The sequence below is a fragment of the Aythya ferina genome, assembly GCF_964211825.1.
Source record: "Aythya ferina genome assembly, chromosome: 23".
Lineage (NCBI taxonomy): Eukaryota > Metazoa > Chordata > Aves > Anseriformes > Anatidae > Aythya > Aythya ferina.
Genome location: NC_140321.1, coordinates 7436900 through 7461996, shown reverse-complemented (window position 1 = coordinate 7461996; position 25097 = coordinate 7436900). Strand labels below are relative to the sequence as shown.

The 25097-nt window shown below is 52.6% G+C and overlaps 2 protein-coding genes and 1 long non-coding RNA gene across 3 annotated transcripts; 2 read left to right on the top strand and 1 right to left on the bottom strand.

Annotated features, from left to right (window-relative positions):
- The first annotated feature begins 455 nt into the window (after nt 1-455).
- Nucleotides 456-4126, top strand: HOXB2 (homeobox B2). The gene is made up of 3 exons (XM_084496125.1): nt 456-992; nt 1057-1852; nt 2967-4126. Exons 2-3 carry the CDS (start codon nt 1465-1467, stop codon nt 3545-3547), a joined length of 969 nt encoding a protein of 322 aa, XP_084352251.1. The 5' UTR covers nt 456-992; nt 1057-1464; the 3' UTR covers nt 3548-4126.
- Nucleotides 4127-12376: 8250 nt separating this feature from the next.
- Nucleotides 12377-15350, top strand: HOXB1 (homeobox B1). The gene is made up of 2 exons (XM_084496156.1): nt 12377-13180; nt 13909-15350. Exons 1-2 carry the CDS (start codon nt 12481-12483, stop codon nt 14232-14234), a joined length of 1026 nt encoding a protein of 341 aa, XP_084352282.1. The 5' UTR covers nt 12377-12480; the 3' UTR covers nt 14235-15350.
- Nucleotides 15351-20278: 4928 nt separating this feature from the next.
- On the bottom strand, nt 20279-21768 carry LOC311423007. The gene is made up of 3 exons (XR_014685552.1): nt 21618-21768; nt 20813-20971; nt 20279-20348 (listed from the first exon to the last, which is right to left on the bottom strand). It is a non-coding gene; the product is annotated as an uncharacterized lncRNA (long non-coding RNA).
- Nucleotides 21769-25097: the final 3329 nt, after the last annotated feature.

Below are 25097 nucleotides of genomic sequence, written 5' to 3'. Positions count from 1 at the left end.
TGACAAAAGTTTCTAGGCTTCTCCCTGTGTGAATGCAGCCTGCCAATCCTCCTCTGCTGCAAAATGGGAGAAATGGAGCTTTACCAAACAAACGAAAACCCAGCCAGATTTCCATTTTGCAGCAGGCAACTTTTTTTTTTTTTTTTTCCTAGAATTTTTTATTTTTTACACTTCCCAAATTCTGGGCCCTGGATTAAACTTTTCGACTCTTTCTTGCTTGAAGTAACTCCTTAGCAAAAGCCAAAGTTCTTTGCTGAGTGAGTTAGGCTGAGCTGTCAAATTCTTTTGAGAAAAAGATTGATCGTTTCTCTCTTTTTTTCGGTTTGTGTGGACCTGGCCACTTTAAAAGAAAAAAAAAAAAAAAAAAAAAAAAAAGGAAGGAAGAAAAAAAAAAAAAGAAGAAAAAAAAAGAGAGAAGAAAAAAAAAAAAGAAAATCATCCTGGGAAATGACTTTTCATTTTATTTATTTTGTAAACTCTGGAAGTGGATCTGTTCATTGGCAGGGAGAAACGGGGAGAAAAAGGATGGGAAGGCAGAAATGCGATTTCAAAGGTATCTGTGACCTTAAAAACACATTTGGCTTTTAAGGAAAGCGTAAAGGGTGCGTTGAGTGTCGCTTTGGAAGCAGGATTGCGCTGTTTCTTTAAAAGTAGTTTAACGAGGTAAATCTGGCCGATCTACCTGGACTTGACGTAAACGATTACTTGATTTCCTAAGCGCCTCATACCCAGGCTCAGCCACAAACCTGCGGACCGGACCGTCCCACAACGCATCCGCACGGCGGGCCCGTACCCGCGGCGGTGTCGAGGGCCCTGCTCGCCTGCGGTTCGGGGCCTTCTCCCCGGCTGCGGGAGGGCACCTCGGGCAGGCAAAGGCCCTTTTCCCACGTCCGCCTCCCCCGGGGGGAACCAAATGTCCCGAGCCCAGCGACGGTGTCCCCGCGGAGCCGCCCGGCACCGGCAGCACCGGGAATTGCGGGCAGCACCGGGCAGTGCGGGCAGTGCAAGCAGAGCGGGCAGTGCAGGCAGTGCAGGCAGAGCGGGCAGTGCGGGCAGTGCGGGCAGTGCGGGCAGTGCGGGCAGCAGCTCCTTGCCTGCTGGCCCCGCGGAGCCTCCCGCAGCCCGCCGAGGAGGGATGGCGGGGATGCTTTTCTGGGGATCTTCTCTCGCCTTTTTTTTTAATCAATTAAAGAAAATAATGCGTTCTGTTTGCCACCAGACCCCGCCTGCCATTGGCCGCGGATGGCCACGTGACCACGAATTGGCTGCAATTTCGCCCCAGTCTCGAGTTTAATAGAGCAAGGTCCCCATACGCCTGTATTATCAGCAATATAACAATTATAAAAAGCCCGAGAACCATCATCATCACTGCCATAAAAACTGAGGCCCTCAGATTTCTTCCTCTCTTCCCCTCCTCCTTCCTCCCCCCCTCCCGCTTTTTAAAGCCTGGGCCCTGGAAAAGCCATGAATTTTGAATTTGAGAGGGAGATCGGGTTTATAAATAGCCAGCCTTCGCTCGCAGAGTGCCTGACGTCTCTTCCCGCTGTCCTGGAGACATTTCAAACTTCATCAATCAAGAACTCGACATTAATTCCTCCTCCTTTTGAGCAAACCGTCCTCAGCCTGAATCCTTGTTCCAGCAGCCAAGGAAGACCGAGGAGCCAAAAAAGAGCATATCATGGCCTGCTCCAGCCCCAGCCTCCGGCACAGCCCGGCCCCTTGGCAGCGGAATTCCCCTGGATGAAGGAGAAGAAATCGTCCAAGAAAGCAACCCAGGCTCCATCCTCGTCTTCCTCCTCTTCCCCCCCATCATCTTCCTCGTTGCCGATCCCTGCCGCAGGATCTCCTGCAGGTTCGTATAATAAGGGGATGAGGGGGTGTTTGCTGAAATCGGAGAGGATTCGAATGATGAACAGTCCCCGCCGTCCCACCAGCAGCCTTGCCCTGGCTCCCCAGCAGACTTTGCCTCCCCGAAACTGTGTCACGCAATAAAATGCACCGCAGCAATGTACACCGCCGAGGGGACGGGTATTTATCCCCCCCGCAAATAAAAGAGAAATTGCTGCAACTTCTGCGAAAGCAAAGAGATTTCCAGGGGAGTCGGGCTTTTTATGAGCTACAGCGGGGGGACTTGGCAGCTGAGTCACAGCTCCATTTTCTTGACTTTCCCTCCCAGCCTTGATTTTCCTTACAACCTAGAGGGAAAAAAAAAAAAAAAAAAAAAAAAAAAAAGAGCGGAGGGAGGAAAGAAAGACGGGTGGGTAACTCTGAGGCTGCTGCGAGCAAGATGAGGAGGCAGAAAGACGGAGAGCAGGGCTCCCCAACAACCAGCACAGTGGGGAGAGACAGCTCACCATCGCAAAACTGATACACCCCCAAATCCTCCAACCCCCAGGCAAACTAACATCTCTCCAAGGCGTCCCTTGGCCAGGGAGCTCAGTAACCCTGGCCAGGGACTCTCCTTCCCCCGGGACAAAATGTGTAAGTGTAATTAACTGTTTATGTATTTTCCTAGCACCGTTCAGGTAAAAAAAATGTTCAGGCAGAAAGGCGGACACCACATTGGCCAGATAATACAGGAATCGAAGCCCACAGCATCAGTCCCTAACCTACTGGCGGGGAAAAAAAAAAAAAAAAAAAAAGGGTCGAAATTCCCCATGTTTGTGTGTCTGCGAAGGGGGCAGAGAAGAAAGGTCTCTAAAGGGAGAGGCCAGGGAGCAAAATCCTTTCTCCTCCTTGGGGGCAAGGGTACCGGAGAGCGATTTCCAACCTTCTTCCACAGTGGGAAGAGCTTAATTAAACATTTATCTTCTCTCGCAGCGGCTCCCCAACCCTCCCCCCACCCCCGCTCGGTAGTGCGGGGCACGGTCTGCCCTGCCCGCTGCAAGGAGGGGACGGATCCAGACCCTCCATCCGCGCACCGGCCCCCCTCCCTCTTTTGCAACGTGCGGTTTTGTGTGTTTAAGACACCCAGGGGCTCGCAGACACCAGCGGCTCCAGGAGGCTCCGGACGGCGTACACCAACACGCAGCTCCTGGAGCTGGAGAAGGAATTCCACTTCAACAAATACCTCTGCAGGCCCCGCCGGGTGGAGATCGCGGCTCTGCTCGACCTGACCGAGCGGCAAGTCAAGGTCTGGTTCCAGAACCGCCGCATGAAGCACAAGCGGCAGACGCGGCACAAAGAGCCCCCCGACGGGGACGCCCTCTGCCCCGGCCCGGACGAGGGCAGCGACCCCCTGGACGAGGCCGAGGACGGCCCCGCGATGGGGCCCAGCCGCGGCCAGGCGCGCCCTGAGCCGCCCGGGGGCCCCCGGAGTCCGGCGCAGCCCCGCGCCGCCGCCTCCCGCCCGCAGCGCGCCCGCCCCGGCGGCCGGGACTCGCCTTCGCTGCCGGAGCTGGGCATCTTCTCGGCAGAGCCCTGCCTGCAGCTCTCCCCCGACCTGCAGGACTCCCTGGGGAGCCCCGTCCACTTCTCCGAGGAAGACCTGGACTTCTTTGCAAGCGCACTTTGCGCTGCAGAGCTGCAGCAGCTGAATTTCCAGTAGCGGGCCCGCTTCCCGCCTGCCGCTGCTGCCCCGCCAGGCCGAGGCGCCCCCGGCCCCGCCGCCAGCTGCCCCCGGCTGCGGGGAGGGGGGGGCGCCCCCGAAAACGCCCCCGAGCCACCATTCGTTCAATCACCCCCCCCCGCGCCCCAAACTCTTTCTTCCGAGACTCGCGTTGCAGGACCCGAATCACAGTCGCAGTATTTATTTTACAAGGCTCATATAAAAGAGTAGGGGTTTTATTATTATTTTGTAATTAAAGCCAGGTTCTTGATTACAGGCTTATTTCTTATTTATTTTAAAGACGGCGCCCGATTGTTCTCACGCACATCAGACATGTCAGGCCTCGAGAGAAAACATTTGTAAATCCTTCAAGTGACTTTCTCAGGAATCAGAAAGAGACTTTTAGATTTCCTAATAAAATGATAATGATAATAATAATAATAAAACAGAGGAATTTTCTTTCCTCTTTTTAAGTTTTAGATGTAGACTATTTATTAAAATCTTTTAATAGTAAATGACAAATTATTTATTGTACATTATTTTCATAGAGTAAATAAATGCCTTTACAAAACTAAGAAACGTGGGTTGCTATATATTTCATTCGAAATTGTTCTCTCTCTCTTTTTTTTTTTTTTTTTCCTAAACCAGTCTCCTTCCTCTTCCCTGATTTGCAGCAATCTGGTGTCTTTATAGTCTGTTCATGTGCACTGAGAGAGAGGACAAAAGAAATTGCTCCCAACTAATACTGCAAAAGGCTTCGTGAGTCAGAAATATTTGCCCTGTTCCGTTCTGTCTGCGTTTCCTCTGAGCTTGTTTTTTTACTGTTATTATTATTATTATTTTTAATAAATCGAAGCCCGGTATTTGTTTCCCATGCTAACACTCGCTGGTGTGTTTTTGTGACTCCCTCCCGTAAGCACGGCTCGGGCCGAGGGGAAGGCAGCACAAAGGCAGCGCCGCGGAGCCCCCGCACATTCCGCTCCCGTGCTGGGGGCGGGGGCGCAGCCCCCTGCAGCCGTTCGCGCAGCCAGGCCCGGAGCGGTCAGCGCTGCCCCTTGCCGTGAGCCCACTCCTCCGTCTCTCATCGCTTTCAGCAGGAAATAGAAACGTGCCACATCGCAGTTATAAGTGTTTTAAATGTTCCCGACTACCAAAAAAAAAAAGGCGGAAAAAAGGGGGATTTCGAGTAAGTGCAAAACATGGGTAGCGTGAGCCATCATTTTGGCCAACAAAAAAAAAATACTACAGAGGGCAGAGGGGGAAGAGATTAGCCTGAAAGAGGCATTCTTTTTTCATCCTCCGTCTTTTCAGCAGCAAAACCCAGAAAACCTCCGGCCTCGTAAATCTGCGGTCTCCTTCCGCAGCAGTTTGCGCAGCTCTGTCTCGGCTCGCGGATCTCTTCACGAACGCGGTCTAGCAACGTGCGATTTTAAACACAAACCTCACATATCAGGGAGGGAGGGCGCGAGGCGGAGGGGGTGGGGAGGCTTATGAATGGAAGGGGGTCAGCGCAGGAATCAATCGCGGTGACACCCAAAATAAATCACATTACGTCTTTGCTAAGTCACCGGTGGTTCCTCGGGCACGGCAGAACCCCGGCGGGGGGCGTCTGCGCGCGGGGCGAGCCCGGGGGCGCCGCGGGCAGGGGCCGAGGGGGGCGCGGGGAGCAGCCGAGCGGCCCCTACCCGCGGCGCTGCCCCGGCCCCGGCCCCAGGGCCAGAGGAGGGCCGGCGAAGGGCGGCCCGCGGCGGCCGGGGGCAGCGAGCCGCGCCCGGAGGGGCCCGGCCCCGCGGGGCTCCCCGGGGCCGTGGTCTCCGTCCCGCGGGGCCGTTCCGGCGCTCCGGCGGCTGGGCGGAGCCGCCCCCCCGCGGGCCAGGGCCTGGGAACGCGCTCGCTCGTTCTGTGCTTTCGTGTTGGGGGCGTCGGAGCCGGGCTCGCTTTCTGCTTCGGGCAGTAAAAGGAAATAAAACGAAAGAAAGCAAGCCCTCGACAGATGTTCTCGAAATTGCTGTGCGAAGATCTGGGTTATCGCTCCCCGCCGGAACAAAGGCAGGCTGGTTTTACGGCTACCTTTTCACTCGGAATGACACCGCTGGCCTCCCTCCCAATCAAGCGAGCAGACGTTTCAGACCTGCTAGCAGCTCGCTCCGGGAAGGAGTCGGTCTATACTGAAAATGGACGTGGATGGCAGTTACGGTACGCAGGTGAACGTTACCAAAAGCACCCTCCCGTCGACGAAAGGAAGCGGCCGGTGCGCGGCCCGCGGGGGCTGCAGCCCCCGGCCGGGAGTCGCCCCCCGCTACGCTGCCCCCTCTCCCGACTCCTTCGCTCTGGAAGTCCTCGAGCCAGGCGGGGGAGGCTGGGGGGTGGGGGTGGGGAAGGGAAAGCCCAGGCCCAGCCCAAGTCCCACAGAAGGCTATTCATTATCTTTAAGTTTATTTAATATCTCCAGCTTCTGGAACATACTCAGCGGCAGCGTTGGCGCTGCCAGACGCTGTCTATCAAAGCGCCATTTGTTCCAGTGCTTTACAGATCCCCCCTCGCCCCCCCCCCCGCCCCGCAGCACTCCGGAGCACGGGCTTGTTGCGGGGCGGCCGGAGCCGGCGTTCGGTGGCGGGGGGGCGCGCAGCCCCCGCGCTCGGCGCTGCCTCGGCCCGGGCCGGGGCCGCTCCCGTGCCCCGCCGGGCTCACGCGTGTGCGCGTCCCGTGCGCCTGGGGCCGGGGGGGGTGGGTTCTCGTTCACCCGAAGCCGCGTAGATCGGCCTCTCTTGGCGAATGGAACTCGCAGCGGATCTCCACGGCACAGCCGCCCTTTCCGCGTGGAAGGGAGGAGGGGAAGCGAGAGGCGGAGGGGGACGCACACTCCTTCCTCCTCGGTGTCCCCCATGCGGCGCGGCCCACGCAGGAGCAGACCCGGGGTGGGGCGGGAGCGGGGGGCTCCACCGACGTACACCCTGACACCTTATCAATACAAATCTCTAACAAGGGCCCTTCTGCAGGTCGTAATGACTTCTCAAAGTTGCTGCAGGTCTAGAAAGCATGCCAGTCACAGCCACAGATCAATTCTACACCCACGGAAAGTGACTTAATAAATGGAACCTCGCCAGTTATTATCCTTGCTAACAGCAGGCCCTTTCTTATTTGTCCTAATTAGCAAGACTGAAATGTCGGAGGAAAGAAGGGGAATATTCAATAAAATCTAAATTATTGAATGACTGTAAGATTTCGCCATCAGTTCAGCCATTCTTTACCTTCTTCAAAATGTCAAACAAATGGGGAATGCATATTTGCAACCCTGCCCTTCTGTTCTGTGCAACTGGAGGGCATACATTAAGCATATTAAGCGTATTCAGCTCTTGATCGTTGTCAAAACAGTGCAATTGCCTCACGATTATTAACCTAGAAATATGCAAATGAGATACACTCGCACGTGTTGTAGGGATGCTAAAGTAATATTTATCTTGTGCTGGTCTAGTCTGGGGATGTGTTTGCTAAAGAGCTACTCGAAGCCCTGAAGATGTTGAACTAACCCATTAGAGCCATGGGAAGGCTCAGGGCGGAAAACCTTCTGTGAAGGATACGCGGGCGAGACCGAGTGGCAGGCCCCGAGCCTTTGATGTGAGAGGAGGGAAGCGTTTACTTCTCCCGGGGAATCACCCCGACCGCCCTCCGGAGCTGCCGGTGCCAGACTTCGGCTTTCCGGGAACTACTCTGTTTTCTCAGCTGAGTCGTAGCATTTGTCCCGCATTGAATGCATCCCTGTCCTGACTGGCAAGAGCTTGAGAAACTTTCCTAAGGCTCCATCACCGTCAAAGCAAGGAGCTGGGACAGGGCACTTTCCTCTGCTCACCCTCCTGGCACCTCCCGCCTCCAACTTTGCCGGTTACTCTTTCCCTTCTAAGGGGGAAATGAGTGTTGGATTCAGAGGAACTACCTTAGGAAACGCTGCTGTTAACCCAGGTGAACCTAGGTCTCAAAGCCAGGGGGATACTATTTAGAATCGTGCCGGCTGACATCACTAATGCTGACCTACCAATACCGGCAATACCGATGAAGATGTGAATAAAGCCAAGCACGTCGGGTCTAGGTGGAGCTAGCCCACTTCTAGTCCGCCGGGTGCTGATAACTGCAGGGACCGGAGTGAACCCGAAGAGCTTGGGGCTCCCCGGTTCAGTTCCGGCCCTGCACCCCTCAGTGGGGCTGCCGCCCCGGGCAGGGCGCCCCTGTGCGCAGGAGGGACACAGACATCTCCTCCCCGAGGCTTAAGCGAACCTCGGTGGCCAGACGAGTGGACTGGATCACAGGCACCTCTGCCCTGGGGATCACGGAGGCACAGCCGATGCGAATCACAGGGAATAAGGACAGGTTCCCCGAAGCCAGCGGGAGGAGTTTGATCTTTCGATGCACGAGGAGGTGGGATTTGAAGGGGTTGTGCCACGCTCAGAAAAAGAAATACAGAAACAGTTCTTTCTCACCCAAATATTCCACTTAAAATGTCACTCAAGAGGCCGAGAACAGAAACCAAGTCTCTCTGACCGGCTAAGAGGGTTTCTATCCGCCCCCGGGGGATGGTGACGGCCCGTCCAGAGATCTGCACGAACTGACTCCAAGCCAAGCCGCCAAATGCCCGGCGGCTCTTGGGGCGCAGCAGATTCCCGAGAAGGGACATCGCGCTCCAGCCGCCCCCGGGGCCTGGCCCGGCCTTCTGCCGGCCCCCGAGCGCGGCAGATAAGAAGCGTTGTATCTTATCTGAAGTGTCTCGTATTCATTCTGCAGCACGGAGATAGCCTCGTGCTTGTAACTCATGCAAGGGATTCCTTTCAGCATTTCTTTGGAATCCCAAACTTTGAAGCATTTCCCCATATTATTATTTTCTCTCTTCAGTTTTTAGACTCAAATATACTCAGGCTTAGTAGGCTATGATTTAACGATGCCACACGGTTACCGAGACTGTAAATTTCTGACAATTTCTAAGGACAAGTCCTTTTCGGTGATAACGAAGCCCGCAGCCAAACACGCATCCCGAGCGTCATCGCTGCTTCTTATAAATCACCCCACGAGGAGCCAGAACTGACATTTCTTACGCACAACACAAACTTTCTCCGCAGAGAGTTATCTTAAACTCCAAAATGAAGCATCTGTAGACTCTGTGTGCTCTGGAGCCTTTGGAAATGCTCCATTTCTTCTGTGTCGCCTGCACAGAAAACTCCCAAGTCTGCCCCGGGTAAAGATTTCTTACAAGAAAGAAACGCCTTCAGAAGGGCCTTATCCTTCGTGTCAGGCAAGTTGTCTCAGCAAGCAAAGCTGCTCTTAGGGCGAAATCTCCCTTTGGTCTCTCCCCAGGCTGCTGCAGTCCCGAGTGTCACGGGGCTTGCTTTATGCCGCTAAAAGAAAGACATTGCACTCAATAAAAGCTTTATTTTAATAAGATGCCTTCATCGGGTTGGAACGAAAGGCGTGGTTTTCTCGAGGGGGCCCAAAGCCTCATCCTCGTTAACAGTGCAAGCGCGCGGGTGTGCTTCCAAGCGGGGCAGCAAGCCCACGAGCTGCCCTACGTTTTGTTCACCACGGCCCTCTGCTTCGCGGGGGGCGGAGGGGCCAAGGGCACTCGGGGCGTTTGGGCACGAGAAGCCTCCTGCCACCGACAGCTTCGCGGGAAAAGTGATGTTATTCTCGGTTCTTATCTGCTTATCGGGCTGGGTGTGGGTGGCAATGGCTCCCGAGGCGTGCCAGGCCCCGGGCTGGAAGGAGGCCGAGGAGGGAGCTCCCCTTGTGCTCCCTCCTTTCCTCCTCCACTGACCGACCGCTCTCTTGGGCAACGCAGTTTCTTTTTCCAGGAATCAAAGACCTGAAACCTCCCCACTGGCCCTCTCCGCTCACTCATCTCGAGATATTTTGTTTTAATCCCGTCGGTTTGGGGGGTGGGGTGGGGCAGAAGAATTACTGTCTTCCTTAGCACGTGAGTGAAAATCAAGCAATAGATATGACTAAAGGCTAATTAACTATTTTCGTGGTGTGAGGGAGGAGGCAAAGCTCTGGTAATTTGAGAACCTCCACTTACACATTTTCTTCGGATGTTTTGACCACCTCCCTTCTCTCAGCTTTCCATAAGGGGTTTTAACGGAATAAATGTTTAAATAATAGCATTATGCTCGCCAGGCGACTGCTTGTTACCAATAGTCTGGTATTTCTTTCACCTGCAGTATCGAAACTGGTTCTCACACCTTCTCCGCAAAGGGAACGAAAACCAAGCATAACGACAGCAGTGACCTGATAGCGGTTCCAGCGCTAGGAGGGAAATTTGGAAAAGCGGTTCCCCGGCGATTCCCAGTGTGCTCGCGTGCTCATTGCTGCTGCGGCTTTCGAAAATGCCGCGCAGCAGCCACAGGCCGTGCATTCTGGGGAAGAGCACGTTGCTCCGGGGGAGGAAGGCGGCGCCGGGGCAGCGCGGGCCGAAGCGGAGCCCCCCGAGCCGGGCAACGCAGCGCAGCGCACCCCGCCCGCCGCCCGCTTCCCGGTTCCGCTGCAGCCGGCGGCTGCCGCTGCCCCGCCGAAGGCCGGGAGGCGGCTCGGCCCCCGGCCGGGGAGCCCGGCACCTGCCGCCCCGAAGTCTGCCCGGTCTTGCGCTGCCCGGGCTCCGCGAGCAGATGGCGAACGCCCGAGCGGGAGGGCGACGTCCCCTTGCTGGGAGGAAATTGGCTCCAGCCCCCCATGCTCTGAGCGCGACAACTGCCTCCACGGAGGGGAAGAAAACCCTTAGCCGAAGTGGTTTCACCTCTATGCACCCCCGTCTCTGCTCTACCTTCGCCTTCACACGCCCACCTCCTCGGTAGCTTCTTTTCCCGAAGAAGCCATGGCTTGGAGTGGCTTCCAGGGGTCCAAAAACCACATTTTATTCCTGCTTGGCTCGGGATCTCTGCTCTGTTCCAGGGCCAAAATTTTGATCCCGTCCCATACGATTATTCCGTCCACCAAAGAAGCTGTGTTACCCCCCCAGAACTGCCTCAGGTCTGAGTGGAGCTTAATAGCAAAACTTTTTCTTCCATAACTCCGCAGAAGTGAGCTATCTTGGAGCTAATTTTGCAGTTCCAGAAGACAGCTGTATTTTAATGACATAAAGCACCCCCTTAATGTAACAGTGGAGTGAGATCATGGTGCAAAATTATCAGACAATACGAAACAAATGGTTCAAGGATGAAATAAACATCTATCCTTTTTTTTTTTTTTTTTTTTTTTTTTCATTTTACATTCTTAAATCATCTATTGTAAGTATCGTTTAAATATAATACATTCAATTTAAGCGCGAACACAATACAATACAAAAAGCACTCCTGGAATCAAATTAGGAACCGATTTCTTTTGCAAGGGAAATTACGTGAGAGTTGCTTTGAATCTCTATAATCACTTTCTGTGTTTTCTGTTTTATGCAAAAAAAAAGAGGTATCCAGTTTCAGAGAACATTTGTATCGTAAAGTATTTTCTTCTTGAGTATCTCAGCATCAGCAAAGTCTGCAGAATACATGAATAAGTAGTAACACGGCACTGGAAATAGTTTCTCTTTATTCTTTTTATTGAAGGGCGAGAGACGTAGTTGACTAAATATCACGTCTTCTCTCGAGGGCATTTGAATATGGGAGGAGAGCTGATGCTATTGCCGTTTCTTAACAAATGCTACCCCAACGGGTTGCATCAGCCAAACCTCTGAACTAAAGAACGTGCTTACGCCTTTCAAAGTGAACTTTTGGCCTGATTAAAAAAAAAAAAAAGTGCCCTCCTGGTTCTTCCTAGAGGCTGAATAAGTAGTAAATATCCTGACAAGTAACAAATGACTGTGGGCGTCATATTGTTGGGTGCTCTTGTCTCCCTTCTGCTAACAAGTAAATAAATGTTGCCTACCTATGTTTCCATTCTCTGAGCAGTGAGTGGCCGGACTGAAGTCAGTGTCTTTCCACCTACTCATCACAGGGACTCTGCTAGAGGAAAGCTCCGGTCTTACAGCAGACTCAGGAAAAGACCAAACCAGGTCTGCCGTAGAACAGCAGAGCCTGAAGTTCCAGAACTGGTTAAAGCCCTTAAAAACATATCATATTTTCAGAAGTAAATGTAGGGATAGGTAGGTACACGGACAAATGGGTGGATAAAAAGATGGGCAGGATGGTTACACCGACACAGATAATTTTTGGTTCCATTCCTCCAATTGCTAAGCTGGGCATGGTTTCTCTCCAACAAAAGACATTCTGTCTTCGTAACTTTATTTCATCGTCTCATTAGAATACTGATTTAATTACATTGCTTTTACCCACACTGGCCCTAGACACAAAGCCCGCGTGGCAAAATTAAAGCACATGGAGCATAGTTTTTGTAGGAGCTTTTAGCCCAGAAAACTCCAAACACGTTCAAGCCATTTTCTAGGTAAAGTTTCGCAACGAAGAAATGAGCATCCTTTTGTACTTGGGGCGGTGGAGGGGAGAAGTAGTCAGACCTCCCTACCTCTTTTTCCATCTTTCTTTCTCTCAGATGGAGTTAGGGTCGGGAAAAGCCTTTTTAAGTTGGGTAAGGGGAAGTGCTGTTGAAATTGGCTAATCGAATAACTCGGGGGCCTTTTTAGCACTTAAAACAGTCGCAGATAATGCTAATTCTTCCCCCAGCCCCCCTCCCCTTCTCCTCCAGCTCCCCGCACCCCACTTCCCTCCTCTCTTTTAAAGTCTTTGAGGAAAGATTTTGACGCATTCGTGTTGTTATCAGATTGATGGGCAGGGTTTGATTGAAACCCCTTTGTTATGCAAATGTCAGGCCCTTGATGGATGAGCTCAGATATGTGACAAACTTCAGGAGCCCCTCGCTCATTGGGCTGGGGGCGAGCCACGTGGCCGCCTCCCCCTGCCCCCACCCCGGCCCCGCCGAAGGCTCCGGGGTTCGAGGACCAGCGATGCATGGAAGGAAGTTTTACAGCTTTGACATACTATCTAAAGGTTGTAGGGCAGGCGGAATCCCCCCAAAACAGGCTGACCCTCCTCCATCAGTGGCAGATGGACAATACTAGGATGAACTCCTTCTTAGAGTATGCAATTTGTAACCGCGGGACGGGCGCCTACCACCACTTAGAGCAAAGCTCCCCGTCCTTCCCCTCGTGCTCAGGTAGCCCCGCCACTGACACTTTTCACGGAGACGGCCGCTTCGGCGCGGGGGGGAGCGCGGCCGCGGCCGCCCAGCTGCCGCAGCAGGGTCCCGGCTTCGCCCCCGCCCCGGCCGGCCGCGCCGTGCCCTTCGCGGGCGCTGCCCCGGCCGCCGGGTACCCGGCCGCGACCTGCGGCGCCGGCTACGGGCCGCCCCCGCTCTACCTCGGCGCGCAGGAGCCCGATGCCGGGTACCTGCCGGCGGCCGGGTACGCGGCCAGCGCCGGGCCGCACCTCGGCTCGATCGCGGAGGGCTACGGCGGGGCGGCGGCCGGGCACTACCCGCAGCACCTTTACGGGCAGGAGCAGCCCGGCTTCTTGGCCGGCCTCTACGGCAGCCTGTCGCCCGCTCCGAGCGAGGACAAAGACCCCGCGTGCCCCTCCGAGCCGTGTCCCAGCGCCGGCACCACGCAGACCTTCGACTGGATGAAAGTGAAGAGGAACCCGCCCAAGACAGGTGAGGCTGGGGCGCGCAGAGCGGGCGGGGAGGTGCCCCCGGGGCCGGGGCAGGCGGGGGGCAGCGCCGCGCCCCGGGGAGGGCTTCTCTGCCTTCCCGGGGTCTCTGCCTTCCCTGGGTCTCGTACTCAAGGCACCGGGGCTCACCCTTTGGAGGAACACGGGCCCGATTTTTTAAGCACCAGTCCAGCGCTGCAGAAAAACCAGCCAGAGATCTTGCAGACACACCTGATGGAGGGACCCTGAGCGCACCTTCCCGCAGGCCCAATGCAGTTCAAGCCCAGCTCGGAATAGGAAACGCTCCGGGTTTCCTGCTTCTTCCACAGACGTGGCTCCCATGTCCCCCATTGTTCAACTTCCTTCTCTAAAATATCCCTTAAATCGCAATCTTCCCTTCACCCCCACCACGATCAAGCGGGCCCTCCTGTCTCCTTCCACTCCTTCCCACGCACGTTAAGTTTCAGGGCAGTTTGTGGGGAACTGGGGTGACAGGGTGCCAGCGAAGGGAGCAGCACTGCAGTCTCTCCCCTCAGGTTATAACCCCGCGCCGGGAAGCCAGGGGACAGCTCGGGCTCCGTGAGCAAGCACGACGCTCCGGGGGGCGGGGGCCAAACGCCCAGGAGAGGGGTAGCAGGGCAGAGCCCGCTCGATCGGGCTTCCGCAGGGCCTCCAGCCCCGGCCAGGGACTGCTTTGGCTGCTCCTGCCCTGTTGGCTTTTGCTCGTTACAGCCAAAGTGTCGGAGTACGGGCTGCTGGGCCAGCCCAACACCATCCGCACCAACTTCACCACCAAGCAGCTGACGGAGCTGGAGAAGGAGTTTCACTTTAACAAGTACCTCACCCGGGCCCGGAGGGTGGAGATCGCCGCTACCCTTGAGCTCAACGAAACCCAGGTCAAGATCTGGTTCCAGAACAGGCGGATGAAGCAGAAGAAGAGGGAAAAGGAGGGTCTCGCCCCAGCTGCTGCCTCCAGGTCAGCGAAGGAAGCGAGTGAAGCCTCGGATCAGTCCAACTGCACCTCACCTGAGGCCTCCCCCAGCTCGGTGTCCTCCTGAGCCGCCCCGCAGGGGCAGGGAAGCCTGCCCGGGGCGGCTGCTCCCGCAGCCCGAGTAGACACACACGCACGAACACGCACGTCCCGGCCGCACACACGCGCGGAGGCAAGGCCGTGCTTCCTTCCGAGCAGCTCCCTTGGCTCCAGCCGTCTCCATGCGTGTGATACTAATTCTCCACCTTGCCTTTCTCTCTTAATTTATAGACCCTCCGTAAAACGTTGGACTCCAAAGGAGCAGCCGTGTCCTCGTTTGTCCTTAGCAATAGGCGTTTGTCTCAGGGACGTTTCTCCCTCTCCCTTCTCCCTCCCCAATAGGAACTGCACTTTCAACTACAGAAACTTTAAAACGAATTTAGTTCTCTCCCGTTTTAAAAGTGTGCACAAGGACTTTTGTCTGCAGGAATGCTACTTTTAATGCATTTTTCCTCCCAGAGAGATTGTAAAAAAAGTTTGGGGTGTTTTGTTTTGTTTCCCTTTTATTTACTCTGTGTGTTTTGGAAAGAGATCTGATGGGCCCAAGACGCTAGAGGCCTGTGGGAAGACCCAAACAAACACAAAGCAAAAATGCAACTCCTTTGGTACCATTTTGCACTAGTGCTGCTTTACGTGGTTTTCTACGCGCTCCTCGTTATAGCTGGTACTAATCCTGGGAGAGGGAGGGCTGTTACTAATCCTGGGGGAGCGCTGTGTTATCAGCGTAAACGAGATGAGGCGAAGGCAGACCTCGGGGTACTTTGGACAAGGGTCACCGTGCTGCGAAGCGTGAGCGCACGGGAACACGGCTGCGGGGGAGCGTGGAGCTTGGCATCCCCGGACGCTGATGCACTGCCTACTATTTATTCGTCTCGAAAGCCTGAAGTCCTGGAGCGAAGCTGCACGGCTCCTTGCACCCCCACCCTCTTAGGCTTATCGGAGTCCGATAAAAACATTTTTTAACCATGGCTGATTGATTCCCTTTCCCAGCAGAAACTTTACAGTAGGACGAACTGAAAACAGTGGCGACTTTTGTTAGAGTTTGTTTTAAAGAGAAAAAGGTCATCGTGAAAAACAAGTGGTTTCTTAATCGGAACCTTCTGTTTTGCCTCCACTCCCTTCCCCATGCTTTGTATGTCGAAATGAAACTACCTCAGTCCAATAAAGTTTACTTTTTCCACACTCACGTCCTCTCGGCCCTAAGCGAAATGGAAATTTCTCCCGTCCAGGGAAGTGCGCGACACGGGGAGGGGAGCCCGGGCTCAGAGGGAGGAGGAGGAAGGAAAAGGTCTCCGTCTGCTGCTAGAGTTCCCAGGCAAAGTACCCGATCCTGCTTCCTGCGGGGCCGTTCCAACACCCCCCCACCCCTGCCTTGGCACCGGCAGCTGCAGGGTCGGGACCGGCTTTCGCCTCTGCAACGGGGGAGTTCAAAGCAAGTCTCCCAGACGGGACCGGGTAGAAACGTGGAGTTACTTTACAACGCGAAGTGCAAGGGGGCCTGACGAGAACAGCAAATCCTCCTCCTCAGTGTAAGCAACCCGGCAAGGAAGCAGTTCTGCACTACCGAAGCAGTGACATTAACTGGAACCAAGTTGGGGTCTGGGGGTGGGGGAAAGGCGAGTTTCCCAATTATACGGAACGGTTCTGTAAGGTGGGCCCAACACAAAAACGGAACGAAGCGTCGATTTAGTTTTATCTCCTCAGCTTCCGAAGGCGGCCCCTGGAAGGAGAGCGGGTGTCTTCCAGAGCGTGAGCAGCGCACAAGGCCAGGGCGCGGAGAGACCGGGACCCGCGGCCACGGCGGGGGCAGAGCCCTTCCGCTGCCGGGGGGGGCCGCGGGCCCGGATATAGCTCTGACCTTTTTACCTCGAAACGCCTCTGGGATTTCTAAACAAGTAAACAGAGAGGCTGCCAGGAGAAACTATTGTTCTAGCTTCGTCCCATTTGCAAACCTTTTTGGTGGGGGCGTTCGCGGGGCCAGGAACCGCGAAGTACCTGCCCGGCCCCGCGGCTCCGACGGCGGGGAGCACCGCTCCTGCCCGGCACGGCAGCCCTGCCCCGTGCAACGTCCGCCGGGCTCGGGGGACGTCTCGAGCGTCCAGTTAGCTCGGGGACAACAAAAAGACGTGTGTGTGTGCGGGGGAAGGTGAAAAGAGGAGTTTGTTACACTAGCTGTTTGCAAAACATCAGGAGAGGGGAACGCGAATAACAAAGAGCAGGCAGCCAGGCTGCGCAGCGCGCCGGGCATCAGCCAGCTGGGTTTAACCTGTTCGCTGGCCCAAGGCGATCGAAGGTTCTGCTGAATCTGCGTGATCTAAACTGTCTCACGGGAACGGGGGGCTGCGCTTCAGACAGCTCGTGGGTTTCCATCGGGGAGGTTTTCGTCCCCTGTTGTCTCTGGACCCGGGAAGGGGCCGCGGCTCCTCTCGCCCCCCGACGAGCAGCGCTGCGCCGGGCCGGGCCGGGCGGGGCCAGCGCTCGGGGAAGAGACGGGCAAAGAAAAAGGCCGGGACAAGCCGGGGGTTACTGAAGCGCTGCTGTGTCGGGCACAACAAAGGCTCCCGGCTCCCATTTGAAACTCAAAGGGAGTCTCCGGAAGAGCCCGCAAAGACGGTGCCGATGCGCCCTTACATATGTAACCCCCCGGGCGCCCCCCTCACCCCGTCCCCTCGCTGCCAGCCGGGCTCCTCTCACCGCGCTCACCTCCCGCAGCCACGGACCTCTCCCCGCTCTCTCCCTCCAGGTTTCTCACGCTCCCTTTTGTCTCAGGAGCCCTAAACGCGCCTCTGTGAAGCAGGAGCCGGCTGAACGGCCCCGCAGGACAACTGCGGCAGGGGGTCCCACGGCCGGTACCGGACGCTCCCGCAGGGCAGCGAGGGCCACGCGTGTCGGCCCCACGCCCCGGGAGACGGGGAAGGTGTGGCCCGCACCTTCCCCCGCAGCCGTCGGCCCGGGCTGCACGGGCAGAGCTGCCTGCAGAACTCTGCCGGGTTCAGCCCTAGCACCACCACTGGATTATATGGCAAACACGAGGCCTGCACGCACTCCTTTATTTTATATAAATGATACACAACGACGGGGCTATTCCCTTGTCTCCACGTGCGTCTGTCCGTGATTCCCTAGCATTGCATTTTTTTATGGGCAGGAAAATTAGCCAAGACCCCTCTACGCTCACAGGCAAAGCCGCCTCCTAATGGAGATAAATGCCTTTAATATCCCAGAGGAAGGGGAAAATCCCGGTTAAAGAGAAGCAACCCTGTACATTTTTAATGGCGGTCGCTGTGCTGGAGCTGTTGTCCCCCTGCAGGAGGAGGGGATGGGGAAGAGACGCCCTCGGCACTCCCGGTGATTTGGCCTTGCACGGCAGACACTTCAGGGCCATCTGTTCCTTACCCCTCGGTGTGAAATGTTTCTCCTAAGGCATTTGTTCTCACAACGTGAGGCCCTTTTGATCTCAGAAAAGGACATTCTATTAAATAATAATAATAATAATACCTGAAGACTTCCTTACTTTCAACTCCACTTTGCTGGCTTTACACTTAAGGTGTGAAGCTTTCCCGGGGGTCTCTGTCCGGGGAACAAAACCTTCCCTCTGTGATTGTACTCTGGCTATTGCTGACCCCTGAAAGTCTTTGATGCCTTGAAGTGATGGGCAACAGGGGTCGAAGCCTTCCGGGTTTCTCCAAATTTGTTTCACACAACAAAATCAATAAGGAGCTACCCCCCTCCCCGGATCTCAGAAAATGAGAGCAGGGTGAGGAAAAGATGTTTTTGTCACACTGTGGGTGAGTCTGAACCAAAACACTGCTTGATACATCTTCTGAGAGCAGCACCAAAGCAGCAAGTTGTCCACACACCTGCCAGCATGGTAACATGGCCAAGGGAGCCGCTACACCCTAGATCACGGAAACTGAGAGGGATTTTCATGTCTGATACGTTTTCTCACCATTTTTGACGCAAGCACATTTTTAGGTGTCACTAAAACCCGCGGAGAACTGGGAAGGAGACACACAGCCCTGGGAAGTGCTGGGTGAATGCAGCTGCCCTTGCTCCCTGCTGGGCAAGGGGCTTGCCCCCGGGCATGTCCCCTGCCACACAGCCCCAGCAGCACCACTGGGTTCAATCGTGGGAGCTGGGCATACGTCAGTTTATCTGGATTGTGTATGTTTACAGACAGTGTATGTCATTTGCCTCCATATCAAATATACAGCATGTTTATTTTTGAGGGTTCAGTCTGCATAGGTCATCTGGGCTTAAATTGGGGGACCTCTGATCTGTTGCTTCATGTCGGACCCCAGCTGTAAACCCTCCCACACGCTCTGCTCATTACACTAAAAGGGCCACTCCACGGTGCAGCCCCCTTTCTTCTTTCTTTTCCCCTCTGCCCCCCAGCTATTATTTTCCACCAACACAGATATTTCAGTGCCAATCAGCTTCAGGGCTGCATTACCCTCTTAGGCAGGTGAAATGAGGTCTGGGGCAAAGGGCTGGGGTGGAAGAAACAATTGCAGAAGTAAGTGTACAGAATGTTTCCTTGCTCTTCAGAGGGCTCACCTATCCTTTCAGTTTACACTGGTCTGACAGCTCCATTTCAATCCCAGCCTTCACATGGATTTGTTCAATATTTACTCAGGCTGATGGGTTTGCTCAGAACTTGCCTCTGTCAGCCTTGCTCTGTCGGGTTCCCTTCCCCTCGGGCCCAGGTTCACACAAAGTTCAGCCTGAAATGAATTCACCCAAAGATGGGCCCAGCTTGGCCTGAGGACCAGAGATGGGGTCAAGCCTGGGTCTCTCTGTCCCAGCCAGCCCTTGCGAAGGCAGTGCTCAGCACTCCCAGCCAGGAGGCTGCTTTGAAAAATTGTTTGGGGTTAAAAAAGAAAAAGCTCCAGGCCAGGGAGGACACACCAAGAAAGGCAGGAGCTGCTTTTCAGTGCAGAGAGCACAGGTCAGCCCTTCCAGGAGGGTGGATAGTTCACGGACATTAACTCTAACCAGGGGGCCTGTGTGACAGGGAAGGTACAATCCTGCAAATGCAGTACAACCATGAAAACTGCCACAGGGAGAAAGTTGCCTATATATGTGCATGTATACATATATACAAGTGTGTATGCACTCCCTATTTTATAAACATATACATTGCTTTCATTTAAGTACAAACCACATATATATGATATAAATCTATTATATATATATATGTGAGTAAACCTGGTGGCAAGGGATTCAATCTTAAAATGAAGAGCAAATCAAACTGATGCAAAATAGAAAAGAGCGTATCTGGAGAACAGCAACTGCAAGGCCCCAGAGACACGATTTGGGAAAGGCATGAAGCTGTTTGTGAATTCTCAGAAGGGTGCTTTGGGACCAAGCCTGGGAGAGGCACCTGGCACTTATGGGGCCAGGTTTGGTGAGGGGACACTCACTGCTCTGGGGCAGGGTGAGAGCCGGCGCTTCGCAGCACTGAGCCTGCCCTGGGATGCACCAGGTCGGGCCACTTTCAGAGGCAGGGAAATTGACCTGGATTGCAAAAAGGGCTTATAGCAAAACCTGCATGAGTTCCCATTAAGAAGATAGAACAGCAAGGTAAATCCAAAGCATCTCCAAATGAAATACCAACTGGGTTGATATCCAGGGCAGCACCATGGTGGACCCTGTGAGGTGATGGAAGGAACACAAAGTGTCCGGGGACAGTCCCAGAGACTCAAGACATCTCAGGGACACGGCAGGATCCGAACCTGCCCCTGTCTGGGGCACTGGGTGTCTCTGGGCACCTGCCAGCTGCCTGAAGGATTGGCAAAAAGCCCCATGCGAGTCTCCAGAGGGTCAGACTGTGGGGTAGGAGCCCCTTCCATGGAGCTGAGAGGTCCCAGCAAGGGCAGCACTTGTCCTCAGAGACTACCTGTACATTGGGGCATTCACAGATGTGACTTAGGGTAAGAGAGACAGAAACCTTTCTGCCTCATCTCTTTTCCTGCCCCACACTCTGAACAGATGCTAGAGGCAGGAACCAAATTCTCCAACAGCACCAGCTTAGGCTTTGCTCATTATGAATATAATGATTACTTATAAATTCACCTGTATGGATGCTCCATGAGCCGACTTCTTCCCACGTCAGTTCTTAGACGGAGGCATTAAAAACTGAAAACTGGAAAGAGAAAGCACATGATAAATTCCTATCCAGCAGACAAGGACTTATGTTTGAGGATCTAAAGCCTAAAGCTCTGTGGAATATTTGCACCTTCGTAATACCTGGCTGAGTGTCTCTGATAAAAAGGGAGAATTTGAGGTCTGTATTGTGAATTTACAGCCCTTTAACACACAACTGCCAAATTGTCGTGTGTGAGGTGTCTCTTAAAATCAGACACGAGAAGGAGCCACTTCCTTCTTGTGTCCTTAAAGATAATCCGATGAGATTTAACGGATTTGTTAATGGCTATAAAATTCTGGAGGTTATCACAGTCTCTGCTGATTAAACAACCCGGCAAAGTGTCACAATACAAGTGTTTTAAGCTGCAGAAAAAAAGAAGGGGGGTTGAAATCTCACACACTTCTCCTGGTCTTTCCCCCGCGAGTAGGTTCAGTGGAAATATTGCCTGTTGGAAATCTTACCTCAGTCTATCTTTATTTAATTTCTTCCTTCACTCATCAACTCTGCCTGAATCATTTTCTTTGCATTTTCTTCTTCCAGCCCAGCAGCGGGTGCTGGGAGATCCCAGTGGTTTTTGTCCACGTCTTCAATCTTTTTTCTTGAGACAGCAATACATGGAGCTACACGTGGGAAGACAGCAAGAAAACAGCGTTACCAGAAAGAAAACAATGTACCACTTATTTGAAATAGAGAAGCTGGCACTAAAAAAAAAAAAAAAGAAAAAAAAAAAATGACATTAAAACAAGTTGTTTCTCGTCTAAAAACAAAGTCTCTCTAACTTTTGCTAAGAGTTCAAAAAGTCCAAGTTCTTGCCAAGCTAAAAGATCAAACCCACCACCAAAAAGCCTTTCCTAAACAATTTCCGTAATTTAAGAGAGAAGATTTTCCCTCAAACAACAAAGTGGCTTTTAACCTCGTTTATAATTATTAATACGTCTCAGAGAGAGGAAGGAAATAATAGTTATTATTTTTTAGTTACTACTACAAAATATTTATTTGTGTGAGTTACTCTGACCATGACACATCTGAAAATACTGGCATTGCTGTCATGAAAGGGAACAGTACCCGAAATCCGGTTCCCGATTTCAATCCCTTTTGCCGCAATTAGCGTGTTAATAGTCACCGATTTGCCGCGTGTTTCGCCACACCACAGAGCTCGGAAACGCCGAGCCTAACCCGTTTATTACGGAAAAGGATACGAGAAAAATGTTTTCTTAATGGCACTTTAATTGCATTTCCTACGTAAGGATTCGAGATGGTTCATACTTAAACGCCGGTTGACAGAGAGAAGAAAATACAGCTCCTTCCAGCAGCCGGAGACCTACGGACCTCGTACTTCAGAGGTACCGCTGAGTCTGCGTGACGGAGCACCCAGTCCCGCAAACCCGAGGGGTTTTTGCGCCACGCCGGAGCCCGGAGCCCGTCGGAGAGCGCCGGGGCCGCAGGGGCCGGGCCGCGGCGGTGGAAGGAGCGGGCGGCGGCTGCCCCCGGCCCCGGCCCCGGCCCCGCCGGTGCCCGCTTTGGCACCGCTTCGAAGGACGGACCATTTCCGAGCCGGACAGCCCCCGGTGAAGATGATGGGTTTGCTGCCTTCCCGAGTTTTGGTTCCCAGCCACTCTTCCCGTTAATGTGTTATCCTGTGCGAGCCGGATGGCACAAAAATCCCTATTGCCATGCAATAAACGTCGCCCTAAATTATTCTCCTATAAAAGATCAAACGTCCTGGCACCATTTGTCTCCCACAAATATTTTTTTGGGGGGTATTTCTAACGAAGAAGCTTATTAGACTCACTCCCTGCTTTCCCTTTTTCTCTCCGTGAAGGCTCTCTTCTCTTTATAATTAATGGACTTGGCAAAGCTTTCCTGCAGTTTGTAGGAATATGCTAGCAAACGAAAGCATCTCGCTGATAGATGAGGAGCTGGGCTTTAAATCAGTCCCTACTGATACAAATTATTTTAATATGCCCCCCTTATGATTTGTTTCGATTTTATGAAGTAGTGAGCTATGTTGTAAGACTTGATTATGGAGGCTGGTTGCCTACAAAGTTATAAAGTCTTCTAGGGGAGCGTTTCTGAAAGGCTTGTTACAAATTCAGTGCATTCATAACTGTGTTGCCAAGGTTGTGCATATCAAGGAAAAGTAAATCTTTTTTTCCTTGACCCACACCCTGCCTCTCCTCCATGCTGAAGAGGAAAATGATAGTGCCATGGAAATCAGCAGACGCTCTCTGTGCATTTAGTATTGTTTCTGCTGCTCTATCAACAAACTAAACCAAATAAAACCCCCACAAATAACAAAATCTAAACACAGAATATTTTCTTCCCCCTTCCTCCCTCTTCTCCCTCTCCCTTTCCCCTCCCCCCCCCCCCCCGATAACAAGGCAGAATAAGGTAGGGAAGACCGAGATAAGGTTTGGTACTGTGCACACTATTTCCCAGGAGGGTGAGGCTCTTGCTCTGCTGGGTGCTGGGTGGCAGAGAGGCTTTCTGCTTCATGCAGCTCATAGATGAAGATACCATGGGCTGTCTGAATTGGCTTCTGCTGCCCCTTGCTGCACTCCAGCAGCAGGGATGGCTGGGAGGGAACTGGTAGTCCTCAGGTACGCTGGACCAAGCCTGTTCACCTGTTCCTGAGAACTTGGCAGTCTGGAGCCCACCGATCCCCAGCTTCCTGTGAGCACGCTGGTACTGGAAGTGAACGTGCAGCGAGTTTTGTCGGCAGAATGGGTTGTGGGAGCACTCCCTAGGGACAGTTTGAGTGAACTTCGTTTGAACAGCTGATGAAGGTAGTCTGAGGTCAGCTGGCAGATGCTGGAGCAGACAGAGCCTGAGAGCAGGACTGTTCAGCTTTCAGGCAATGCCAGACTCATACAGGTCACAGACACCCTTCTGCAGCTTTTCTGTAAGATGCAGAAGAGGGTACTTGTTAAGGACCTGCATTTCTGCAATGTCTTTGACCCACCGTGTAAGTTTTGTCCAGTCATACATGAAATACACCAAGAATAACATTTTAACTGTCCTGTGCTTTTCTGTCATCGTCAGCACTGGACATAAATCAGTCGTGCTGTCTCGGCTCTGAAAGGTATGACTGGAACGTCATCTGGCTTCCTCAGCTGTCTCAGTGCCAAGGCCTCGGTACCCTGCTGTGCTGGACTGTATTCCAGGCGAAGCACAGTATATCAACTGCCTTCAGTGGCCATTGTTTCTCAGTGAGTAGAAACATTCATGGAAGCCCAAGACGAGGATGCTTGTCACTGAATTAATGCTTTAGATGCATGCAATGTATCTGTTCAGTGCCTGAGTGCCTTTTGGTCTCTGTCTCTGCAAGATCAGAGTACTTCAGGTCGCTATCAGAATCACTTAAACAGCTTAACAGTTTTTTTTATTATTATTATTATTTTTTTTTTTTCCTGAAGACCTGTGTAAAAGTTTACAACTCAGTTCATACAACTGGGCTTGTACCAGCTACTTGAACATACTAAGTTAATGCAGTGGTCAGAGGTCAACAGCATCAAGCTGAAACTGGTGACATTTCTGCCAGTAAATTCAGAGCTGTGCATCACCCTGCAGTTTCTCCCTTCTTGTTCAATAAATTGAGAGCTTGTGAAAGGTGCTGTTGGTGGGCCTGGGAGAATGAGTCCTTGAGTCTAATCATAGTTTGGGAGTGGCAGGTGAAATTTCATCCCGCCAAGGTTCCTTCCCTTCCTGATCTTGAGGCATGGGAATCCAGTGTCAGTAATTCACTTCATCTCCAGTTTGTGGTAGAGAGTATCAGTTCCAATGAGATTTGCTTGCTTTTTTTTTTTTTTTTACTGCAAAAACACAGTTCTGCTTGGCCTTAGATCTGCTGAACTCATTTCATACACCATCAGAGAAAGTTTCTTCTCAGTAGCTACCAGTTCAGGCCAAAGTCAAGTAGCACCATGAGCTTTCTCTGCTCTCCTGCTCCCAGACAGACCAACATTGGTAGATTTCTACTTTTTAGCTAAATCTTCTTCTATAGTGTGGCCACATTACTGCATAAAGGGGGGTGGGGGCATTCCAACAACATTTGCTCACAAGCTTATTTAAAACATCTTATATACAGAGTCTTTTTGTCTGTCCAGTTCCTACAGGAAAGAACAGACAGAGATGGTTGCAAAACTCCTAATATTACTGCAGAAGGAGTTTAATAAAACATAACAGCACACATGCAAAGTCTCCCAGTAAGATAAAAATTCTCCTTGATCTGCTGATAGGAAGGAATCTATGAGAGTGGCAGATCAAAGGGACAACAAAGGCCAAACCTTTAAATAACAAAAGCCGTACATGTCTTCTCATCTCCCTCAAAGTTGTCTCCTTCCTATGCGCTTTGGGCCAAAAAGTTTCCTATGGTAATTAATTTCCAGAAACTCAGTGTTTCAAGTAGCACAATAACCAAGGAACTCAGGGGAAAGGAGGAGGGTTGTTTTTCATAACGTTTCTTGGAGACTCCACATCTTTCAATTTCTTATCAGTTTTGAAATACAAGGCATGAAGTCTTTAGCACCATTGGGACCAAAAGGTTATCAGCATGTAAATACCTGAGCTGGAAAGACATGTTTGAGAAAGAACAGATAACATTTTAAACATACTTATAGCCCACATCCTTTCCAATTTTTAACCCAATTTCACCTGAACTTTCACAAGTAAAGGTGTGCTTCTAATAACCCAGCAGATAAAAAAAGGATTTATCTCAAATCAAGAGCTATAGAACCAGCACTGTGG